Below are 20,057 nucleotides of genomic sequence, written 5' to 3' on the forward strand. Positions count from 1 at the left end.
CTGGAGAACAAATGACATCGCTAAGACATCACTTCCTTTGAGAGAGTTTTTCTAAGTAGGAGCAGACTTTAGGGGGATTTTGGTTCAAACCTCACTGGGTTCTGAATTTGGAAACTAGTTGAGTGTTCAATTCTGAGGTGCAATTTGGAACAAGCGTTGCCCTTGTATAATTGAAAACTTACTCGCACAAGCACGCACACAGATACACGGACAGGCAAACGCGCCCACACACACACACACAGAAACAAAATTAGTTTTTTTTTCCTAATGAGTTTTTTTAATGACACAGCTAAATTACTTTTTAATTGCATTGTTTGTTTTTGCCTTTGTTTTTGCCTTTGCAGCGAGACTGCCTCATCAGGCAATTTCAGAAGTCAATTAAATGCGGCGCTGTGATAGCACAAACCAGGAGACACAGCAATATGTTGCTCTCATTAAAGTAGATGTGTCCCAATTTGAGGACTTATTGATAAAACTAGTCTCTGTAGTAAATTGTATTGTATATCAGTCTGGACACCAGTCTGTTTCTGCTCTAGCCAACAGATTGTGGTCTTGGCAAGAGATGTACAGTACCTTCAGAAAGAATTCATACCCCATTACTTATTTCACATTATGTTGTGTTACTGCCTGAATTTTAAAAATGGATTACATTGACTTTGTATCTCACCCATCTACACACACAATACCCCATGACAAATGTAAAAACATGTTTTTAGAAATGTTTGCAAATATATTGAAATGCAGAAATACAGTATCTCATTTACATAAGGATTCACACTTGGCAGCGATTACCGTTGTGAGTCTTTCTGGGTAATTCTTGAAGAGCTTTGCACACATGTATTAAAAATTATCTCTGTTGAGTTGGTTGTTGATCATTGCTAGCCAGTCATTTTCAAGTCAAGCCGATTTAAGACAAAACCGTAACTGGGCCACACAGGAACATTCAATGTTGTCTTGGTAAGGAACTCCAGTGTATAGTTGGCCTGGTGTTTCAGGTTATCATCCTGCTTGAAGGTAAATTTGTCTCTGTCTGAAAGCAGACTGATCCAACTTTTCCTCCAGGACTGTGCTTAGCTCTATTCTGTTTCTTTTTATCCTAGAAAAACTCCCTAGACCTTGCCGATGACAAGCATACACATAACTTGATGCAGCTACCACCATGCTTGAAAATATGAATAATGGTACTCAGTGATGTGATGTGTTTGATTTGCCTCAATACATAGTTTGTATTCAGGACAGGATTCATTTCTTTGCCACATTTATAGCAGTTTTGATTCAATGTTTTGGAATATTTGTTTTCTGTGCAGGGTTCCATCTTTTCACTCTGTCATTTAGGTTAGAATTCTGGAGTAACTACAATGTTGTTGATCCATCCTCGGTTTTCTCCTATCACAGCCATTAAACTCTGTAACTGTTTTAAAGTCACCATTGGCCTCATGGTGAAATCCCTGAGCAGTTTCCTTCCTCTCCGGCAACTGAGTTAAGAAGGACGCCTGTACCTTGTAGTGACTGGGTGTATTAATACACCATCCAGTGTTGTTAATACCTTCACCATGCTCAAAGGGATATTCAATGTCTGCTTTTTTAAAAATGTTTTACTCATCTACCAATAGGTGTCCTTCTTTGCGAAGCTTTGGAAAACCTTAGTCTTTGTGGTTACATCTGTTTTGAAGTTCACTGCTCATCTGAGGGACCTTACAGATGAATGTAATTGTAATTGTAATTGTATATGTGGGGAACAGAGATGAGGTAATCATTCAAAAACATGTTAAACACTATTATTGCACACAGAGGGAGTCCTTGCAACTTATTTGACTTGTTAAGCACATTTTTACACCTGAACTTATTTAGGTTTGTCATAACGAAGGGGTTGAATACTTATTGACTCAAGACATTTCAGCTTTTAATTATTTTTTAAAATGAATTTGTAAAAAGGTCTAAAAACATCATTCCACTTTGACATTATGGAGTTTTTCCTATGTTGGCCATTTGACAAAACATCTCATTTGAATCCATTTTAAATTCAGGCTGTAACGTGACAAAATGTGTAAAAAGTCAAGGGGTGTGAAGACTTTCTGAAGGAATGTTGAATTTATTCATGAACAGCTGCTACAATGGGCCGATTTTTGACAAGATAAGGCACGAACATGCATTGTAGCAGAGAATGGAAATATTGAATGATAGTGGGGATCAGCCATATATTTTATTTATTTAACTAGGCAAGTCAGTTAAGAACAAATTCTTATTTTCAATGACGGCCTAGGAACAGTGGGTTAACTGCCTGTTCAGGGACAGAACGACATATTTGTACTATGTCAGCTCAGGGATTTGAACTTGCAACCTTTCTGTTACTAGTCCAACGCTCTAACCACTAGGCTACCCTGCCGCCCCACATAGTGTCGTTAGGTTGTCATTCAGAGTGAAAACTCAACCGACACTATGAAAGCTTCACCAAGTTTATTCTTCCCAGAGGGCCAATACAGCTGCATTAGACACATTTTCACACAAGCACTGATATTTAACCCTTCCTCCTAGGCTGAGTCTCCTCCTACCCATCTGTACAAACATTGATATTTAACCCTTCCTCCTAGGCTGAGTCTCCTCCTACACATCTGTACAAACACTGATATTTAACCCTTCCTCCTAAGCTGAGTCTCCTCCTACACATCTGTACAAACATTGTATCTTTACTGCTAGGCAGGACACAAGGTGATATGGGCCATAAACTTTAATTTCTCCCTTAACCTGACCTGACCTGATCTTGATGCCCCTTCATCACTAATTCATGTCTCTCTCCCCTTATCAATGCCTGCCATATGTGATCACTTCCCTGCACTCAATATTTCAATAGGATACCTGAAGTAATGTAAAGGTTATTCATGACCCTCTCTCCCTCAGGGACATGAATAAGTATGTTTCATCTTCTCAAAACCCAACGGTGTCTTATGTCTTTGTGTCAGGCAGAGAAAATCAAGAGAAAGAGGAGTAGTGTGTTTGGGACCCTTCACGTCGCTCACAGCTCGTCACTGGACGAGGTGGACCACAAGATCCTAGAGGCCAAGTAAGAGAAGACGCGTGCTCACCATTCATTTACTCTGCTGTCACGGTGCGGTGCATTGTCACCCTGATCTGTATGTCTTTGTCCATTGAGCTGAATTGATGTGAGACGGCTGATGTGGAAAGGCTTGGGGATTTATGCCAGGTCTATTGCTTACTGACTGAGGCTAGCAGGTTCCCCACATAGGTCAAACTCTACCTATCGGGTATAAATACCTATTAGAGTAACTTGTTGTCCATGCATTAGCGGTATCTGCTTCAAATATAAACACAGAAACCCAAGTGTCTGGATAAAGACCAGTACTGCCAGAAGAGAATGGGCCTCCCCTCTGAGCTGGGTTCCTCTCTAGGTTTCTTCCTTCTAGGGAGATTCACCACCGTGTCTCTGCTTCTGCTTGCTCTTTGAGGTCTGTTTGCTGTGAAAGCACATAGTGATAAGTACTGGTATAAAAATGGCTTTCTAAATACATTTGATTGTTTCCAGGAAGTCCCTGTCGGAGGTGACGGCCTGCCTGAGGGAGCGCCTCCACCGCTGGCAGCAGATGGAGAAGCTGTGCGGCTTCCCCCTGGTGCACAACGCTGGGCTGCCCAGCCTGACTGCCACCCTGTACTCAGACCACAGCTGGGTGGTCATGCCTCGCGTCTCCGTGCCCCCCTATCCCATCGCCGGTGGGGTGGACGACCTCGACGAGGACACTCCTCCAATCATTCCACAGTTAACCTGTAAGTGTGGAGGTTGTCATGGAAATGCAAAAAATACTCCATTTACAGTTGTAAAGTGACAGAGTGTATGACCTCAGTATGACCTCAACAAGGCTCAAATAGATTTAAAAATGTGTGTTTTTAATTTGCGTGTGTCCACTATGTATGATTATGATAGTAACCATACAAACCCCTCACTCTCTGGTTTTTCCCAGCAGCCTCTATGATGCGGCCCCCTTTAACACGCAATAGCAGCCTGTGCCGTTCCCGCCGGAGCCTCTACAGCACTTCAATGACGTCAGCTGACCCCGACCTGCTCTCCATGACCAGCTCAGCCCTCTCCTATCATCCCGAGGGGGAAGAGGGATACATCTTCTTCATGGAGAGAAAGGGGTATGTTACCTTAAACCACTTCTGCCCTATTTTTGTGCGGGTCTGTTCATGATAATGCGTTCAGAATAGAAAGGGGAAAGGGGGATACCTAGTCAGTTGTACAACTGAATGCATTCAACTGAAATGTGTCTGGTGCATCTAACCCAACCCCTCTGAATCAGAGGGGTCTGAATCTTTGAATATGTGCTGATCTGACTTTGTTTCTTGCTCTCTGCTCTCTCTTACTTTTTCTCTCTGCTCTGGCTCTTGCTGGCTCTCTCTCTCTCTGGCTCTCTCTCTCTCTGGCTCTGCCTCTCTGCTCTCTCTGGCTCTGGCTCTCTGGCTCTCTCTCTCTGTCTCTCTGCTCTCTCTCTCTCTGGCTCTGGCTCTCTCTGTCTCTCTCTGGCTCTCTCTGGCTCTGCCTCTGGCTCTCTCTCTCTCTGGCTCTCTGGCTCTCTCTCTCTCTGTCTCTCTCTGGCTCTCTCTCTCTCTCTGGCTCTCTCTGTCTCTCTCTCTCTCTGCTCTCTCTCTCTCTCTGGCTCTCTCTGGCTCTCTCTCTCTGTCTCTCTCTGGCTCTCTCTCTGGCTCTGCCTCTCTGCTCTCTCTGGCTCTGGCTCTCTCTGGCTCTGGCTCTCTGCTCTCTCTGGCTCTGGCTCTCTGCCTCTCTCTGTTCTCTTACTTTCTCTCTATCTGCGTCATACTCGCTCTCTCTGCTTTGTCATACTCTCTGCCTCTCGCTCTGCCTCTCGCGATGTGATCTCTTTTTTTTCCTCTCGCTCTGCCTCTCGCTGTGCCCTTTCTCTCTGTGCTCTCTCTTACTCTCTCTTACTCTCTCTCTCTCTCTCTCTCTCTCTCTCTCTCTCTCTGTGTGTGTTCTGTCTCTTACTCTCTCTTACTCTCTCTTACTCTCTCTCTCTCTCTCTCTCTCTGTGTGTTCTGTCTCTTACTCTCTCTTACTCTCTCTTACTCTCTCTCTCTCTCTCTCTCTCTCTCTCTCTCTCTCTCTCTGTCTCTTACTCTCTCTTACTCTCTCTCTCTCTCTCTCTCTCTCTCTGTGTGTTCTGTCTCTTACTCTCTCTATCTCCCCCTCTCGGAGACAGGGATACTCAGGACACGTGTTCAGACACAGACTCTCTCAACTCCTCCATGGGGCGTAAACAGTCCTACACCAACCCCTGCACACCGGGCCCAGAGACCCCCTACCGCAATATCTCCCGTGAGGAGCTGATGATGCTGAGCCAGCAGGAGCCTCAGTCTTATGTCCGGGACTCACCACCTCCTCAAGGGGGATCCTCGGCCCCCTCCCCAGCCCTGGAGCACCACAGACACAAACACAAGGGTTCGCCCGACCTCACCCGTGGATCTATCCCAGAGTCCCACAGCATGTCCTTCGCCACTTCGTCGGCAGGCAACAAGGCCATGTACAATGGTATCCTGGAGAAGTCCTATAGCATGGGCCAGCTGCACGCGAGCATGACAGGTGCAGGCGGGGTGGCGGTCGGGCGCTACCCGTCCCTCACCTCAATGGACAATGAGGGCAGGGGGGCGGGGGCCAAGGAGCAGAAGCAACCGAGTACCTCCTCCCAGGACTCCAGTGGCAACGGAGACAAGCCCAAGAGGTCCTCGTCCAAAATCAAGAGCTTGTTCAAGAAGAAAAAATAGTCCTACACACAGAGAGAGAGCGAGAGATTCTAGCCTTTAAAAAATGGCCGTCATCAAAGGAAGCCAAAACATTATTTTTGTTCCTTTTCTTTCTTCCAAGATGGAATGTATCTCTGGCTGAATCCCTCATACCTCTTCCAGATCGGAAGCCTTATTTTTCAATAATGCCTTTTTTTTCACTCATAGGGTGCTGCTGATGCATACCAGATCTTACAACACCTGGATAGGTATTTTACTTATCAGCGAACCACATCATATGTTGTAGCAATCTGTCAGTCGATGATGTGGCGCGCAAACATTGGTTGATGCATGCAACGTATGAGTAGGGTAACGCGACCATAGCCTCACATTTAAGCCTTCAAAGGTTACAGAAAAGTCAAAAGGTCAAGGGTCGTGCCAGCTGCCGTCGCCCAGGCAATCGTGAAGAGCATTAGCCTGGTCACATCTCTTGTCTTCTCTTGTTCTTTTTGAGTTAAAGAACCAAAAAATAAATAACACTTGTTCTATCTGGAAACTGAGGGGGTTTACATGGTGGACTTGTTAGCTTGACATCACTTCCTGTCTGACAGAGGCTCCTGAGCTCTGGACTCATTTCCTTTGAGAAGTAAAAATCCTGCTGAGTTTGTTGCACTACTGCCTTCCTGTTTTCTGGGAAAGGACCGCCGTTGCGTGCGGAGTAAATATTGATGTGTAGAAGAGAATGATGTATGGATAGAGGCCTTGGGGAGATGCAACATGTGGTAGACTATTGCAGCCAGAACCAGTTGGTGCGTTTTCCAATGTCTCTCGTTATGGATTGTTCTATATATATATATATATACACACACACACACACACACACACACACACACACACACACACACACACACACAGTGAGGTTCGAAATGATTGACAACCTTGATAAAGATGAGCAATAATAACTGTACAAAAAAATAATTCAAATAATGAGCTATATTCTATTCTAAAAACAATTCTACTATACTGAACAAAATATAAACAACAATTTGTATGATTTTACTGGGTTACAGTCAGTCAATTAAAATAAATGCATTAGGCCCTCTTCTAGGCCCTAATTTCACATGACTGGGAAATACAGAAATGAATCTGCTGGTCACAAAGTAGGGGTGTGGATCAGAAAACCAGTCAGTATCTGGTATGACCACCATTTTCCTCATGCATCCTGTCACATCTCCTTCACGTCGTGTTGATCAGGCTGTTGATTGTGGCCTGTGGAATGTTGTCCCACTCCTCTTCAATGACTGTGCGGAGTTACTGGATATTGACGGGAACTGAAACACATTATCAAACATGTCGATCCAGAGCATCCCAAACATGCTCAATGGGAGACATGTCTGGTGAGTGTGCAGGACATGGAAGAACTGGGACATTTTCAGCTTCCAGGAATTGTGTACGATAAAATGCAATTGTGTTCGTTGTCTGTAGCTTATGCCTGCCCTTACCATAACATACCTCCATCATTGGGCACTCTGTTCACATCGTTGTTATCAGCAAACCGCTTGTCCACACGACTCCATACCCGTGGCCTGCTGTTGTGAGGCTGGTTGGACGTACTGCCAAATTCTTTAAAACGATGCTTACAGTAGAGAAATAATGTAATGTTTTGTCTGTCAACAGCTCTGGTGGACATCCCTGCAGTCAGCATGTCAATTGAATGTGCCCTCAAAATTTGAGACATCTGTGGCTTTGTGTTGTGACAAAGAAACTGCACATTTTAGAGTGGCCTTTTATTGTCCCCGGCACAAGGTGCACCTGTGTAATGATCCTGCTGTTTAATCAGCTTCTTGATATGCCACACCTGTCAGGTGGACGGCTTATCTTGGCAAATGAGAAATGCTCACTAACAGGGATGTAAACACATTTGTGCCCAAAATCTGAGAGAAATAAGCCTTTTTGTGCGTATGGAACATTTCTGGGATCTTTTATTTCAGCTCATGTTGCGTTTATATTTTCTGTTCTCAGAGAAAGAGATTTTGTTTAACAACTTATTCATTTTTTTTTTATTGCTGACACCCCTAAAGTTTCTTATAAATAAATAGTCAAAAGTGTAGTATTTGGTGCCATATTCCCAGCATGCAATAACTACATCAAACTATATAATAATAATAATATTCTTGCCACCTAATAACTACATCAAACTTGTGACTCTACAAACTTGGATACATTTGCAGTTTATTTGGTTGTTTCACACTCTTTTTTTTTGTCGTTGTTTTTCCCAGGACAAACGAACGGTGATTAATGTATTCTGTCATCTTGGAGTCACTTCTCTTATAAAAGAAGAATATAATAGTTTCTTAACTTCTATTGAGTTTTGGTTCTGAAACTTAATGAGTCGAAGACAAACTCCTCCCTACACATCCTCAATGTAAAGCGACTATCAAAACGCTTTCATTCTATGACGTAATTAGTTTGAAGCCTCTTTTCGTTTGAAGCCTCTTTAATTCACTGAAGACAGCATTTCTTCATTCATGTGGATGCACAATTCATTCAGGATTTTCCATAATCACAGTACCAAGTGTTTAGAAACATATTCTATTTTAGCAATGAGGCCTGGGAGGGGTGTGGTATGTGGCCAATATACCACGGCTAAGGGCTGTTCCTCAGCACGACACAACGCAGAGTGCCTGGATACAGCCCTTAGCCGTGGTATAATGGCCATATACCACAAATCCCTGAAGTGCCTTATTGCTATTATAAACTGGGTACCAACATAATTAGAACAGTAAAAATACATGTTTTGTCATACATGTGGTATACGGCTGTCAGCCAATCAGCATTCAGGGCTCGATCCACCTAGTTTATAATCTTATTCATAATAAAAGTGACTCCAAAATGACACACTACATTATTTACCAATCATTTCTACTGGGCACAAAATAATCTGAAATGTTACCCAAATAAACTGAAAATGCATCCAACAAGTTTGTAGAGTCACAACCTTGATACAGTCATTAGGTGGCAGGAATATGGAACCAAATACAACAATGTTGACTCATTTATTTTTTAAGAATATTTAGGGGTGCCAATAATTTTGACCCTTACCTTTTTTGAGGGGAAAAAAGTATTACTTGTTAAACAAAATCTACTGAGCAATTTGAATTCTTATAAAAAATATATAATTTTCCTTTATTTATTTGTAAAAATGTTTTTTTACGATTATAGCTCAGTGTTTGAATTATTTATAGTATACAATCATTATTGTTCATCTTTATTGAGGAGGTCAATAATGTTTAGACACTTTGTTTTGCCATTATTATGTTCTTGTAGATGTTTTGTAGACAATGTGATTTCTATTGGTGGGGGTTCACAAGGACTGACTGGTTTTCACTGAAGAGAGCTACATAATATCCAGATTTGACCTGTACTCTTGTTACTTGTCGTTGTAAACTTTCCTAAGCTTTTCCCGAATATTTTACCGTTAATTTCACCTGTTTTACCTCTCAACTTCCTTTTCCATCATTTACATACGCTATGATAGGGACTGGTCACTAGCAACGTACATAGCAGGAGACAAGCTAAACCGAAGAGTAAAGTTAATTGTTGATATTTTACAATATGCATTTGTAAGATCAGAAGTCTGCAGACAAATTAGCTTTCATAGCACATCCCTACATTCTTACACCTACAGTCACCCATTTATCCCTACCGTCACTCATCTTCCCATTTACCCTGTCTGTCCATCAAATCCCTGCCTCACCCCCTGTCCCCTCTAAACCTCCCTGTCTGTCCATCAAATCCCTGCCTCACCCCCTGTCCCCTCTAAACCTCCCTGTCTATCAAATCCCTGCCTCACCCCCTGTCCCCTCTAAACCTCCCTGTCTGTCCATCAAATCCCTGCCTCACCCCTGTCCCCTCTAAACTCCCTGTCTGTCTATCAAATCCCTGCCTCACCCCTGTTCCCTCTAAACCTCCCTATCTGTCCATCAAATCCCTGCCTCACCCCTGTCCCCTCTAAACCTCCCTGTCTGTCCATCAAATCCCTGCCTCCACAAATCCCTGCCTCACCCCCTGTCCCCTCTAAACCTCCCTGTCTGTCCATCAAATCCCTGCCTCACCCCCTGTCCCCTCTAAACCTCCCTGTCTGTCCATCAAATCCCTGCCTCACCCCTGTTCCCTGTCCAAATCCCTGCCTCACCCCTATACCCTCTAAACCTCCCTGTCTAAACCTCCCTGTCTGTCCATCAAATCCCTGCCTCACCCCTGTCCCCTCTAAACCTCCCTGTCTGTCCATCAAATCCCTGCCTCACCCCCTGTTCCCTCTAAACCTCCCTGTCTGTCCATCAAATCCCTGCCTCACCCCTGTTCCCTCTAAACCTCCCTGTCTGTCCATCAAATCCCTGCCTCACCCCTGTTCCCTCTAAACCTCCCTGTCTGTCCATCAAATCCCTGCCTCACCCCTGTCCCCTCTAAACCTCCCTGTCTGTCCATCAAATCCCTGCCTCACCCCTGTCCCCTCTAAACCTCCCTGTCTGTCCATCAAATCCTGCCTCACCCCTGTCCCCTGTCCCCTGTCCTAAACCTCCCTGTCTGTCTATCAAATCCCTGCCTCACCCCTGTTCCCCTCTAAACCTCCCTGTCTGTCCATCAAATCCCTGCCTCAAAACCTCCCTGTCTTTCCATCAAATCCCTGCCTCACCCCTGTCCCCTCTAAACCTCCCTGTCTGTCCATCAAATCCCTGCCTCACCCCTGTCCCCTCTAAACCTCCCTGTCTGTCTATCAAATCCCTGCCTCACCCCTGTCCCCTCTAAACCTCCCTGTCTGTCTATCAAATCCCTGCCTCACCCCCTGTCCCCTCTAAACCTCCCTGTCTGTCCATCAAATCCCTGCCTCACCCCTGTTCCCTCTAAACCTCCCTGTCTGTCCATCAAATCCCTGCCTCACCCCCTGTCCCCTCTAAACCTCCCTGTCTGTCTATCACATCCCTGCCTCACCCCTGTTCCCTCTAAACCTCCCTGTCTGTCCATCAAATCCCTGCCTCACCCCCTGTTCCCTCTCATTGTTCTGTGTTTGCTCACCTCTGGGCCTATAGACTGAGTGCTCTGTTTCAAGGGTTCTCTGTTCTCACTGTGATTATACTGCCCTCAACCCTTCATCCCGGACGTGCCGTCATTACTGTCACATCATCCCTGTAACCCGTGACGGTGATGACGCGAATGTGACGACACAAAGGTTGTAGGTGGCGGCGTTCCCGCCAGGAAGGAGAGTATACGTGCTGTTACGGCACACGGACCCAAAAATAACGACTTATAGATGAGCAGAACATATGAATGTTTACGAGACGTTAGGGGATTTTTTTGAACATTTGGTGTGTGACTATTTGTATACCGTAGACAAATTAATAAAAATAAAAAACATTGCTGTCTTCAGTGAATTACTTTTTCACAGTATTTGTCACCCAAAGACGCATTCTTTAAACAAATAACATCACAGTATGAAAACATATTTTATATTTACTTTACATTGAGGATGGGTGGGGTTTGTCTTCGACTCATTAAGTGTTCAGAACCAAACTGACTGCATTGATGACTCACTCCCCAGTGAAGAAACATTCATGATCCCCAATTGTCTTCACAGGATAGTAGAAACTGAAGAAGAAACATTTTGACGCTCCCGTTTGTCTTGAGAGGGGAGGAACAGTGACACATTGAAGAAAGCAATGCATGATTGCTTTATCAATATAAAAAAAATTGAAAATTGCGCTGATGGTTCATCAATTCCACACATAGCAGAAATGAACCGGGGCCGTCTGGCTTGGTGATGAATGTGTTGCTTGGCTGCCACTGTACACAGCATCCCAGCCTTTCCCAGCCTGCCCATTGGCTTGTCCCTCTCAGGGTGCAGTTCCAGAGACGACCACTGGGTTGCAGTAATATATTGGAGAAATCATGAAGGAGGCTGGTGGGACAATGGGCTCACTGTAATGGCTGGAATGGAATGAATGAAAAAGGTATCAAAACACATCCGTTACGTTGATTCTACTCCAGTGATTACAATGAACCCATTCCTCCTAAAGCTCCTCCCACCAGCCGCCGCTGTGGCGCACCATGTTCCTGCTGCGTGAGACATCTTCAGAAGGAACAAATGTAGGCTACAAACGGCACTTTGACATACAAGCTGATTCAGCTGATTCTTAGTGGTGAGAATACGAGAGATGTCATTTCATCTGCAGCCAAATGATTTGCTTGTTATCCCCGAACGATGACGACAGCACCTTGTCCTCTCCTGTCTGTGTCCGCTAGTATCAGGGGGACGCGCTTTACGTTTAGTCTTATTTCAGAGGTTATTTACCTGGTATTCTCTGAGGAATGATGTGTTCCCAATATGACCAACATGTAAACATGAGTGTGTACAGTAGGTGGTTATTACTTCATACTATTTCAAAGTCAACAGCGAACTGGAAAATACACATCATTAAGTAAAAACCAGCTCAAATCTGAACCATTAAATCATTACTGACGTGAAAGGGGTGATGGGTTAACACTAGCACACATAGTACTACTATCTACCCCCTCTCTCCCAGTGGTGTTGTGTTAACACTAGCCCACATAGTACTACTATCTACCCCCTCTCTCCCAGTGGTGTTGTGTTAACACTAGCCCACATAGTACTACTATCTACCCCCTCTGTCCCAGTGGTGTTGTGTTAACACTAGCCCACATAGTACTACTATCTACCCCCTCTCTCCCAGTGGTGTTGATGGGTTAACACTAGCACACATAGTACTACTATCTACCCCCTCTCTCCCAGTGGTGTTGTGTTAACACTAGCCCACATAGTACTACTATCTACCCCCTCTCTCCCAGTGGTGTTGATGGGTTAACACTAGCACACATAGTACTACTATCTACCCCTCTCTCCCAGTGGTGTTGTGTTAACACTAGCCCACATAGTACTACTATCTACCCCCTCTCTCTCAGTGGTGTTGTGTTAACACTAGCCACATAGTACTACTATCTACTACCCTCTCTCCCAGTGGTGTTGTGTTAACACTAGCACACATAGTACTACTATCTACCCCCTCTCTCCCAGTGGTGTTGTGTTAACACTAGCCCACATAGTACTACTATCTACCCCTCTGTCCCAGTGGTGTTGATGGGTTAACACTAGCCCACATAGTACTACTATCTACCCCCTCTCTCCCAGTGGTGTTGTGTTAACACTAGCCCACATAGTACTACTATCTACCCCCTCTCTCCCAGTGGTGTTGATGGGTTAACACTAGCCCACATAGTACTACTATCTACCCCCTCTCTCCCAGTGGTGTTGTGTTAACACTAGCCCACATAGTACTACTATCTACCCCCTCTCTCCCAGTGGTGTTGTGTTAACACTAGCCCACATAGTACTACTATCTACCCCCTCTCTCTCTCAGTGGTGTTGTGTTAACACTATCCCACATAGTACTACTATCTACCCCCTCTCTCTCAGTGGTGTTGATGGGTTAACACTAGCCCACATAGTACTACTATACCCCTCTCTCCCAGTGGTGTTGTGTTAACACTAGCCCACATAGTAGTACTATCTACCCCCTCTCTCTCAGTGGTGTTGTGTTAACACTAGCCCACATAGTACTACTATCTACCCCCTCTCTCCCAGTGGTGTTGTGTTAACACTAGCCCACATAGTACTACTATCTACCCCCTCTCTCTCAGTGGTGTTGTGTTAACACTAGCCCACATAGTACTACTATCTACCCCCTCTGTCCCAGTGGTGTTGTGTTAACACTAGCCCACATAGTACTACTATACCCCCACATAGTACTACTATCTACCCTCTCTCCCAGTGGTGTTGTGTTAACACTAGCCCACATAGTACTACTATCTACCCCTCTCTCCCAGTGGTGTTGTGTTAACACTAGCCCACATAGTACTACTATCTACCCCCTCTCCCAGTGGTGTTGTGTTAACACTAGCCCACATAGTACTACTATACCCCTCTCTCCCAGTGGTGTTGTGTTAACACTAGCCCACATAGTACTACTATCTACCCCTCTCTCTCCCAGTGGTGTTGTGTTAACACTAGCCCACATAGTACTACTATCTACCCCCTCTCTCCCAGTGGTGTTGTGTTAACACTAGCCCACATAGTACTACTATCTACCCCCTCTCTCCCAGTGGTGTTGTGTTAACACTAGCCCACATAGTACTACTAGTGGTGTTGTGTTAACACTACCCACATAGTACTCTACCCCTCTCTCCCAGTGGTGTTGTTGTGTTAACACTAGCCCACATAGTACTACTATACCCCTCTCTCCCAGTGGTGTTGTTGTGTTAACACTAGCCCACATAGTACTACTATCTACCCCCTCTGTCCCAGTTGTGTTGTGTTAACACTAGCCCACATATTACTACTATCTACCCCCTCTGTCCCAGTGGTGTTGTGTTAACACTAGCCCACATAGTACTACTATCTACCCCCTCTCTCTCAGTGGTGTTGTGTTAACACTAGCCCACATAGTACTACTATCTACCCCCTCTGTCCCAGTGGTGTTGTGTTAACACTAGCCCACATAGTACTACTATCTACCCCCTCTGTCCCAGTGGTGTTGTGTTAACACTAGCCCACATAGTACTACTATCTACCCCTCTCCCAGTGGTGTTGTGTTAACACTAGCCCACATAGTACTACTATCTACCCCTCTCTCCCAGTGGTTTGTGTTAACACTAGCCCACATAGTACTACTATCTACCCCCTCTCTCCCAGTGGTGTTGTGTTAACACTAGCCCACATAGTACTACTATACTCCTCTCTCCCAGTGATGTTGTGTTAACACTAGCCCACATAGTACTACTATACTCCTCTCTCCCAGTGATGTTGTGTTAACACTAGCCCACATAGTACTACTATCTACCCCCTCTCTCCCAGTGGTGTTGATGGGTTAACACTAGCCCACATAGTACTACTATCTACCCCTCTCTCCCAGTGGTGTTGATGGGTTAACCCCACATAGTACTACTATCTCCCCCAATGGTGTTGTGTTAACACTATCCCACATAGTACTACTATCTACCCCTCTCTCTCAGTGGTGTTGATGGGTTAACACTAGCCCACATAGTACTACTATCTACCCCTCTCTCTCAGTGGTGTTGATGGGTTAACACTAGCCCACATAGTACTACTATACCCCTCTCTCCCAGTGGTGTTGTGTTAACACTAGCCCACATAGTACTACTATACCCCTCTCTCCCAGTGGTGTTGTGTTAACACTAGCCCACATAGTACTACTATCTACCCCCTCTCTCTCAGTGGTGTTGTGTTAACACCCACATAGCCCACATAGTACTACTATCTACCCCCTCTCTCCCAGTGGTGTTGTGTTAACACTAGCCCACATAGTACTACTATCTACCCCCTCTCCCAGTGGTGTTGTGTTAACACTAGCCCACATAGTACTACTATCTACCCCTCTCTCCCAGTGGTGTTGATGTGTTAACACTAGCCCACATAGTACTACTATCTACCCCTCTCTCCCAGTGGTGTTGTGTGTTAACACTATCTACCCCTCGCCCACATAGTACTACTATCTACCCCTCTCTCTCAGTGGTGTTGTGTTAACACTAGCCCACATAGTACTACTATCTACCCCTCTGTCCCAGTGGTGTTGTGTTAACACTAGCCCACATAGTACTACTATCTACCCCCTCTGTCCCAGTGGTGTTGTGTTAACACTAGCCCACATAGTACTACTATCTACCCCCTCTGTCCCAGTGGTGTTGGGTTAACACTAGCCCACATAGTACTACTATCTACCCCCTCTGTCCCAGTGGTGTTGTGTTAACACTAGCCCACATAGTACTACTATCTACACCCTCTCTCCCAGTGGTGTTGATGTGTTAACACTATCCCACATAGTACTACTATCTACCCCTCTCTCCCAGTGGTGTTGTGTTAACACTAGCCCACATAGTACTACTATCTACCCCTATCTCTCTCCCAGTGGTGTTGATGTGTTAACACTAGCCCACATAGTACTACTATCGACCCCCTCTCTCCCAGTGGTGTTGATGTGTTAACACTAGCCCACATAGTACTACTATCTACCCCCTCTCTCCCAGTGGTGTTGTGTTAACACTAGCCCACATAGTACTACTATACTCCTCTCTCCCAGTGGTGTTGTGTTAACACTAGCCCACATAGTACTACTATACTCCTCTCTCCCAGTGGTGTTGTGTTAACACTAGCCCACATGGTACTACTATCTACCCCCTCTCTCCCAGTGGTGTTGATGGGTTAACACTAGCCCACATAGTACTACTATCTACCCCTCTCTCCCAGTGGTGTTGTGTTAACACTAGCCCACATAGTACTACTATCTACCCCTCTCTCCCAGTGGTGTTGTGTTAACACTAGCCCACATAGTACTACTATCTACCCCTCTCCCCAGTGATGTTGATGTGTTAACACTAGCCCACATAGTACTACTATCTACCCCCTCTCTCCCAGTGGTGTTGTGTTAACACTAGCCCACATAGTACTACTATCTACCCCCCAGTCTCTCCCAGTGGTGTTGTGTTAACACTAGCCCACATAGTACTACTATCTACCCCTCTCTCCAGTGGTGTTGATGGGTTAACACTAGCCCACATAGTACTACTATCTACCCCTCTCTCAGTGGTGTTGATGGGTTAACACTAGCCCACATAGTACTACTATCTACCCCTCTCCCAGTGGTGTTGTGTTAACACTACACTAGCCCACATAGTACTACTATCTACCCCCTCTCTCCCAGTGGTGTTGTGTTAACACTAGCCCACATAGTACTACTATCTACCCCTCTCTCTCCCAGTGGTGTTGTGTTAACACTAGCCCACATAGTACTACTATCTACCCCCTCTCTCCCAGTGGTGTTGTGTTAACACTAGCCCACATAGTACTACTATCTACCCCCTCTCTCTCAGTGGTGTTGTGTTAACACTAGCCCACATAGTACTACTATCTACCCCCTCTCTCCCAGTGGTGTTGATGGGTTAACACTATCCCACATAGTACTACTATCTACCCCCTCTCTCCCAGTGGTGTTGATGGGTTAACACTAGCCCACATAGTACTACTATCTACCCCTCTCTCCAGTGGTGTTGATGGGTTAACACTAGCCCACATAGTACTACTATACCCCTCTCTCAATGGTGTTGTGTTAACACTAGCCCACATAGTAGTACTATACCCCTCTCTCCCAGTGGTGTTGTGTTAACACTAGCCCACATAGTACTACTATCTACCCCTCTCTCCCAGTGGTGTTGATGGGTTAACACTAGCACACATAGTACTACTATCTACCCCCTCTCTCCCAGTGGTGTTGTGTTAACACTAGCACACATAGTACTACTATCTACCCCCTCTCTCTCAGTGGTGTTGTGTTAACACTAGCACACATAGTACTACTATCTACCCCCTCTGTCCCAGTGGTGTTGATGGGTTAACACTAGCACACATAGTACTACTATCTACCCCTCTCTCCCAGTGGTGTTGTGTGTTAACACTAGCCCACATAGTACTACTATCTACCCCCCTCTCTCTCAGTGGTGTTGTGTTAACACTAGCCCACATATTACTACTATCTACCCCCTCTCCCAGTGGTGTTGTGTTAACACTAGCCCACATAGTACTACTATCTACCCCCACATAGTACTCTCTCCCAGTGGTGTTGTGTTAACACTAGCCCACATAGTACTACTATCTACCCCCTCTCTCCCAGTGGTGTTGTGTTAACACTAGCCCACATAGTACTACTATCTACCCCCTCTCCCCAGTGGTGTTGTGTTAACACTAGCCCACATAGTACTACTATCTACCCCTCTGTCCCAGTGGTGTTGTGTTAACACTAGCCCACATAGTACTACTATCTACCCCCTCTGTCCCAGTGGTGTTGTGTTAACACTAGCCCACATAGTACTACTATCTACCCCTCTCTCCCCAGTGGTGTTGATGTGTTAACACTAGCCCACATAGTACTACTATCTACCCTCTCTCCCAGTGGTGTTGTGTTAACACTAGCCCAATAGTACACTAGCCCACAGTAGCCCACATAGTACTACTATCTACCCCCTCTCTCCCAGTGGTGTTGTGTGTTAACACTAGCCCACATAGTACTACTATCTACCCCTACTCTCCCCAGTGGTGTTGATGTGTTAACACTAGCCCACATAGTACTACTATCTACCCCCCAGTGGTCTCCCAGTGGTGTTGATGGTGTTAACACTAGCCCACATAGTACTACTATCTACCCCTCTCTCCCAGTGGTGTTGTGTTAACACTAGCCCACATAGTACTACTATACTCCTCTCTCCCAGTGGTGTTGTGTTAACACTAGCCCACATAGTACTACTATACCCTCTCTCCCAGTGGTGTTGTGTTAACACTAGCCCACATAGTACTACTATCTACCCCCTCTCTCCCAGTGGTGTTGATGGGTTAACACTAGCCCACATAGTACTACTATACCCCTCTCTCTCAATGGTGTTGTGTTAACACTAGCCCACATAGTACTACTATACCCCTCTCTCCCAGTGGTGTTGTGTTAACACTAGCCCACATAGTACTACTATCTACCCCCTCTCTCTCCCAGTGGTGTTGATGGGTTAACACTAGCCCACATAGTACTACTATCTACCCCTCTCTCCCAGTGGTGTTGTGTTAACACTAGCCCACATAGTACTACTATCTACCCCTCTCTCCCAGTGGTGTTGTGTTAACACTAGCCCACATAGTACTACTATCTACCCCTCTCTCCCAGTGGTGTTGATGGGTTAACACTAGCCCACATAGTACTACTATCTACCCCTCTCTCCCAGTGGTGTTGTGTGTTAACACTAGCCCCCACATAGTACTACTATCTACCCCCTCTCTCCCAGTGGTGTTGTGTTAACACTAGCCCACATAGTACTACTATCTACCCCCCACTGTCCCAGTGGTGTTGTGTTAACACTAGCCCACATAGTACTACTATCTAGTGGTGTCTCTCCCAGTGGTGTTGTGTTAACACTAGCCCACATAGTACTACTATCTACCCCCTCTCCCAGTGGTGTTGTGTTAACACTAGCCCACATAGTACTACTATCTACCCCCTCTCTCCCAGTGGTGTTGTGTTAACACTAGCCCACATAGTACTACTATCTACCCCCTCTGTCCCAGTGGTGTTGGGTTAACACTAGCCCACATAGTACTACTATCTACCCCCTCTGTCCCAGTGGTGTTGTGTTAACACTAGCCCACATAGTACTACTATCTACCCCCTCTCTCCCAGTGGTGTTGATGTGTTAACACTATCCCACATAGTACTACTATCTACCCTCTCTCCCAGTGGTGTTGTGTTAACACTAGCCCACATAGTACTACTATCTACCCCTCTCCCAGTGGTGTTGATGTGTTAACACTAGCCCACATAGTACTACTATCTACCCCCTCTCTCCCAGTGGTGTTGATGTGTTAACACTAGCCCACATAGTACTACTATCTACCCCCTCTCTCCCAGTGGTGTTGATGGGTTAACACTAGCCCACATAGTACTACTATCTACCCCTCTCTCCCAGTGGTGTTGTGTTAACACTAGCCCACATAGTACTACTATACTCCTCTCTCCCAGTGGTGTTGTGTTAACACTAGCCCACATAGTACTACTATACTCCTCTCTCCCAGTGGTGTTGTGTTAACACTAGCCCACATAGTACTACTATCTACCCCTCTCTCTCCCCTCTCTCCCAGTGGTGTTGTGTTAACACTAGCCCACATAGTAGTACTATCTACCCCCTCTCTCCCAGTGGTGTTGATGGGTTAACACTAGCCCACATAGTACTACTATCTACCCCTCTCTCTCCCAGTGGTTTTGATGGGTTAACACTAGCCCACATAGTACTACTATCTACCCCTCTCTCCCAGTGGTGTTGTGTTAACACTAGCCCACATAGTACTACTATACCCCTCTCTCCCAGTGGTGTTGTGTTAACACTAGCCCACATAGTACTACTATACCCCTCTCTCCCAGTGGTGTTGTGTTAACACTAGCCCACATAGTACTACTATCTACCCCCTCTCTCCCAGTGGTGTTGTGTTAACACTAGCCCACATAGTACTACTATCTACCCCCTCTCTCCCAGTGGTTTGATGGGTTAACACTAGCCCACATAGTACTACTATCTACCCCCTCTCTCCCAGTGGTGTTGTGTTAACACTAGCCCACATAGTACTACTATACTCCTCTCTCCCAGTGGTGTTGTGTTAACACTAGCCCACATAGTACTACTATGGT

At 45.4% G+C, this 20,057-nt stretch overlaps 1 protein-coding gene and 1 long non-coding RNA gene across 4 annotated transcripts in view; one reads left to right on the forward strand and one right to left on the reverse strand.

Moving 5' to 3' along the window:
• stim2b (stromal interaction molecule 2b) overlaps nt 1–7,523 on the forward strand; it is a 79,387-nt gene extending 71,864 nt beyond the window's left edge. The window contains exons 9-12 of one of the 2 annotated variants that reach the window (XM_024405804.2): nt 2,961–3,061; nt 3,542–3,780; nt 3,975–4,152; nt 5,232–7,523. In XM_024405804.2, coding sequence (XP_024261572.1) covers nt 2,961–3,061; nt 3,542–3,780; nt 3,975–4,152; nt 5,232–5,793 — 1,080 coding nt within the window. In that variant the 3' untranslated portion in view covers nt 5,794–7,523. The remainder of the gene's footprint in view (nt 1–2,960; nt 3,062–3,541; nt 3,781–3,974; nt 4,153–5,231) is intronic. The other variant, XM_024405805.2, reaches the window with a different exon arrangement.
• Nucleotides 7,524–8,888: 1,365 nt separating this feature from the next.
• LOC121839409 lies at nt 8,889–10,568 on the reverse strand. Of its 2 annotated transcripts, XR_006078958.1 has the most exons (4): nt 10,416–10,568; nt 9,978–10,174; nt 9,835–9,884; nt 8,889–9,768 (listed from the first exon to the last, which is right to left on the reverse strand). It is a non-coding gene; the product is annotated as an uncharacterized LOC121839409 (long non-coding RNA). The 2 variants fall into 2 exon arrangements; XR_006078957.1 differs by lacking the exon at nt 10,416–10,568 and having other exon boundaries at nt 9,978–10,278.
• Nucleotides 10,569–20,057: the final 9,489 nt, after the last annotated feature.

This window comes from Oncorhynchus tshawytscha, linkage group LG15 (genome assembly GCF_018296145.1).
Source record: "Oncorhynchus tshawytscha isolate Ot180627B linkage group LG15, Otsh_v2.0, whole genome shotgun sequence".
Lineage (NCBI taxonomy): Eukaryota > Metazoa > Chordata > Actinopteri > Salmoniformes > Salmonidae > Oncorhynchus > Oncorhynchus tshawytscha.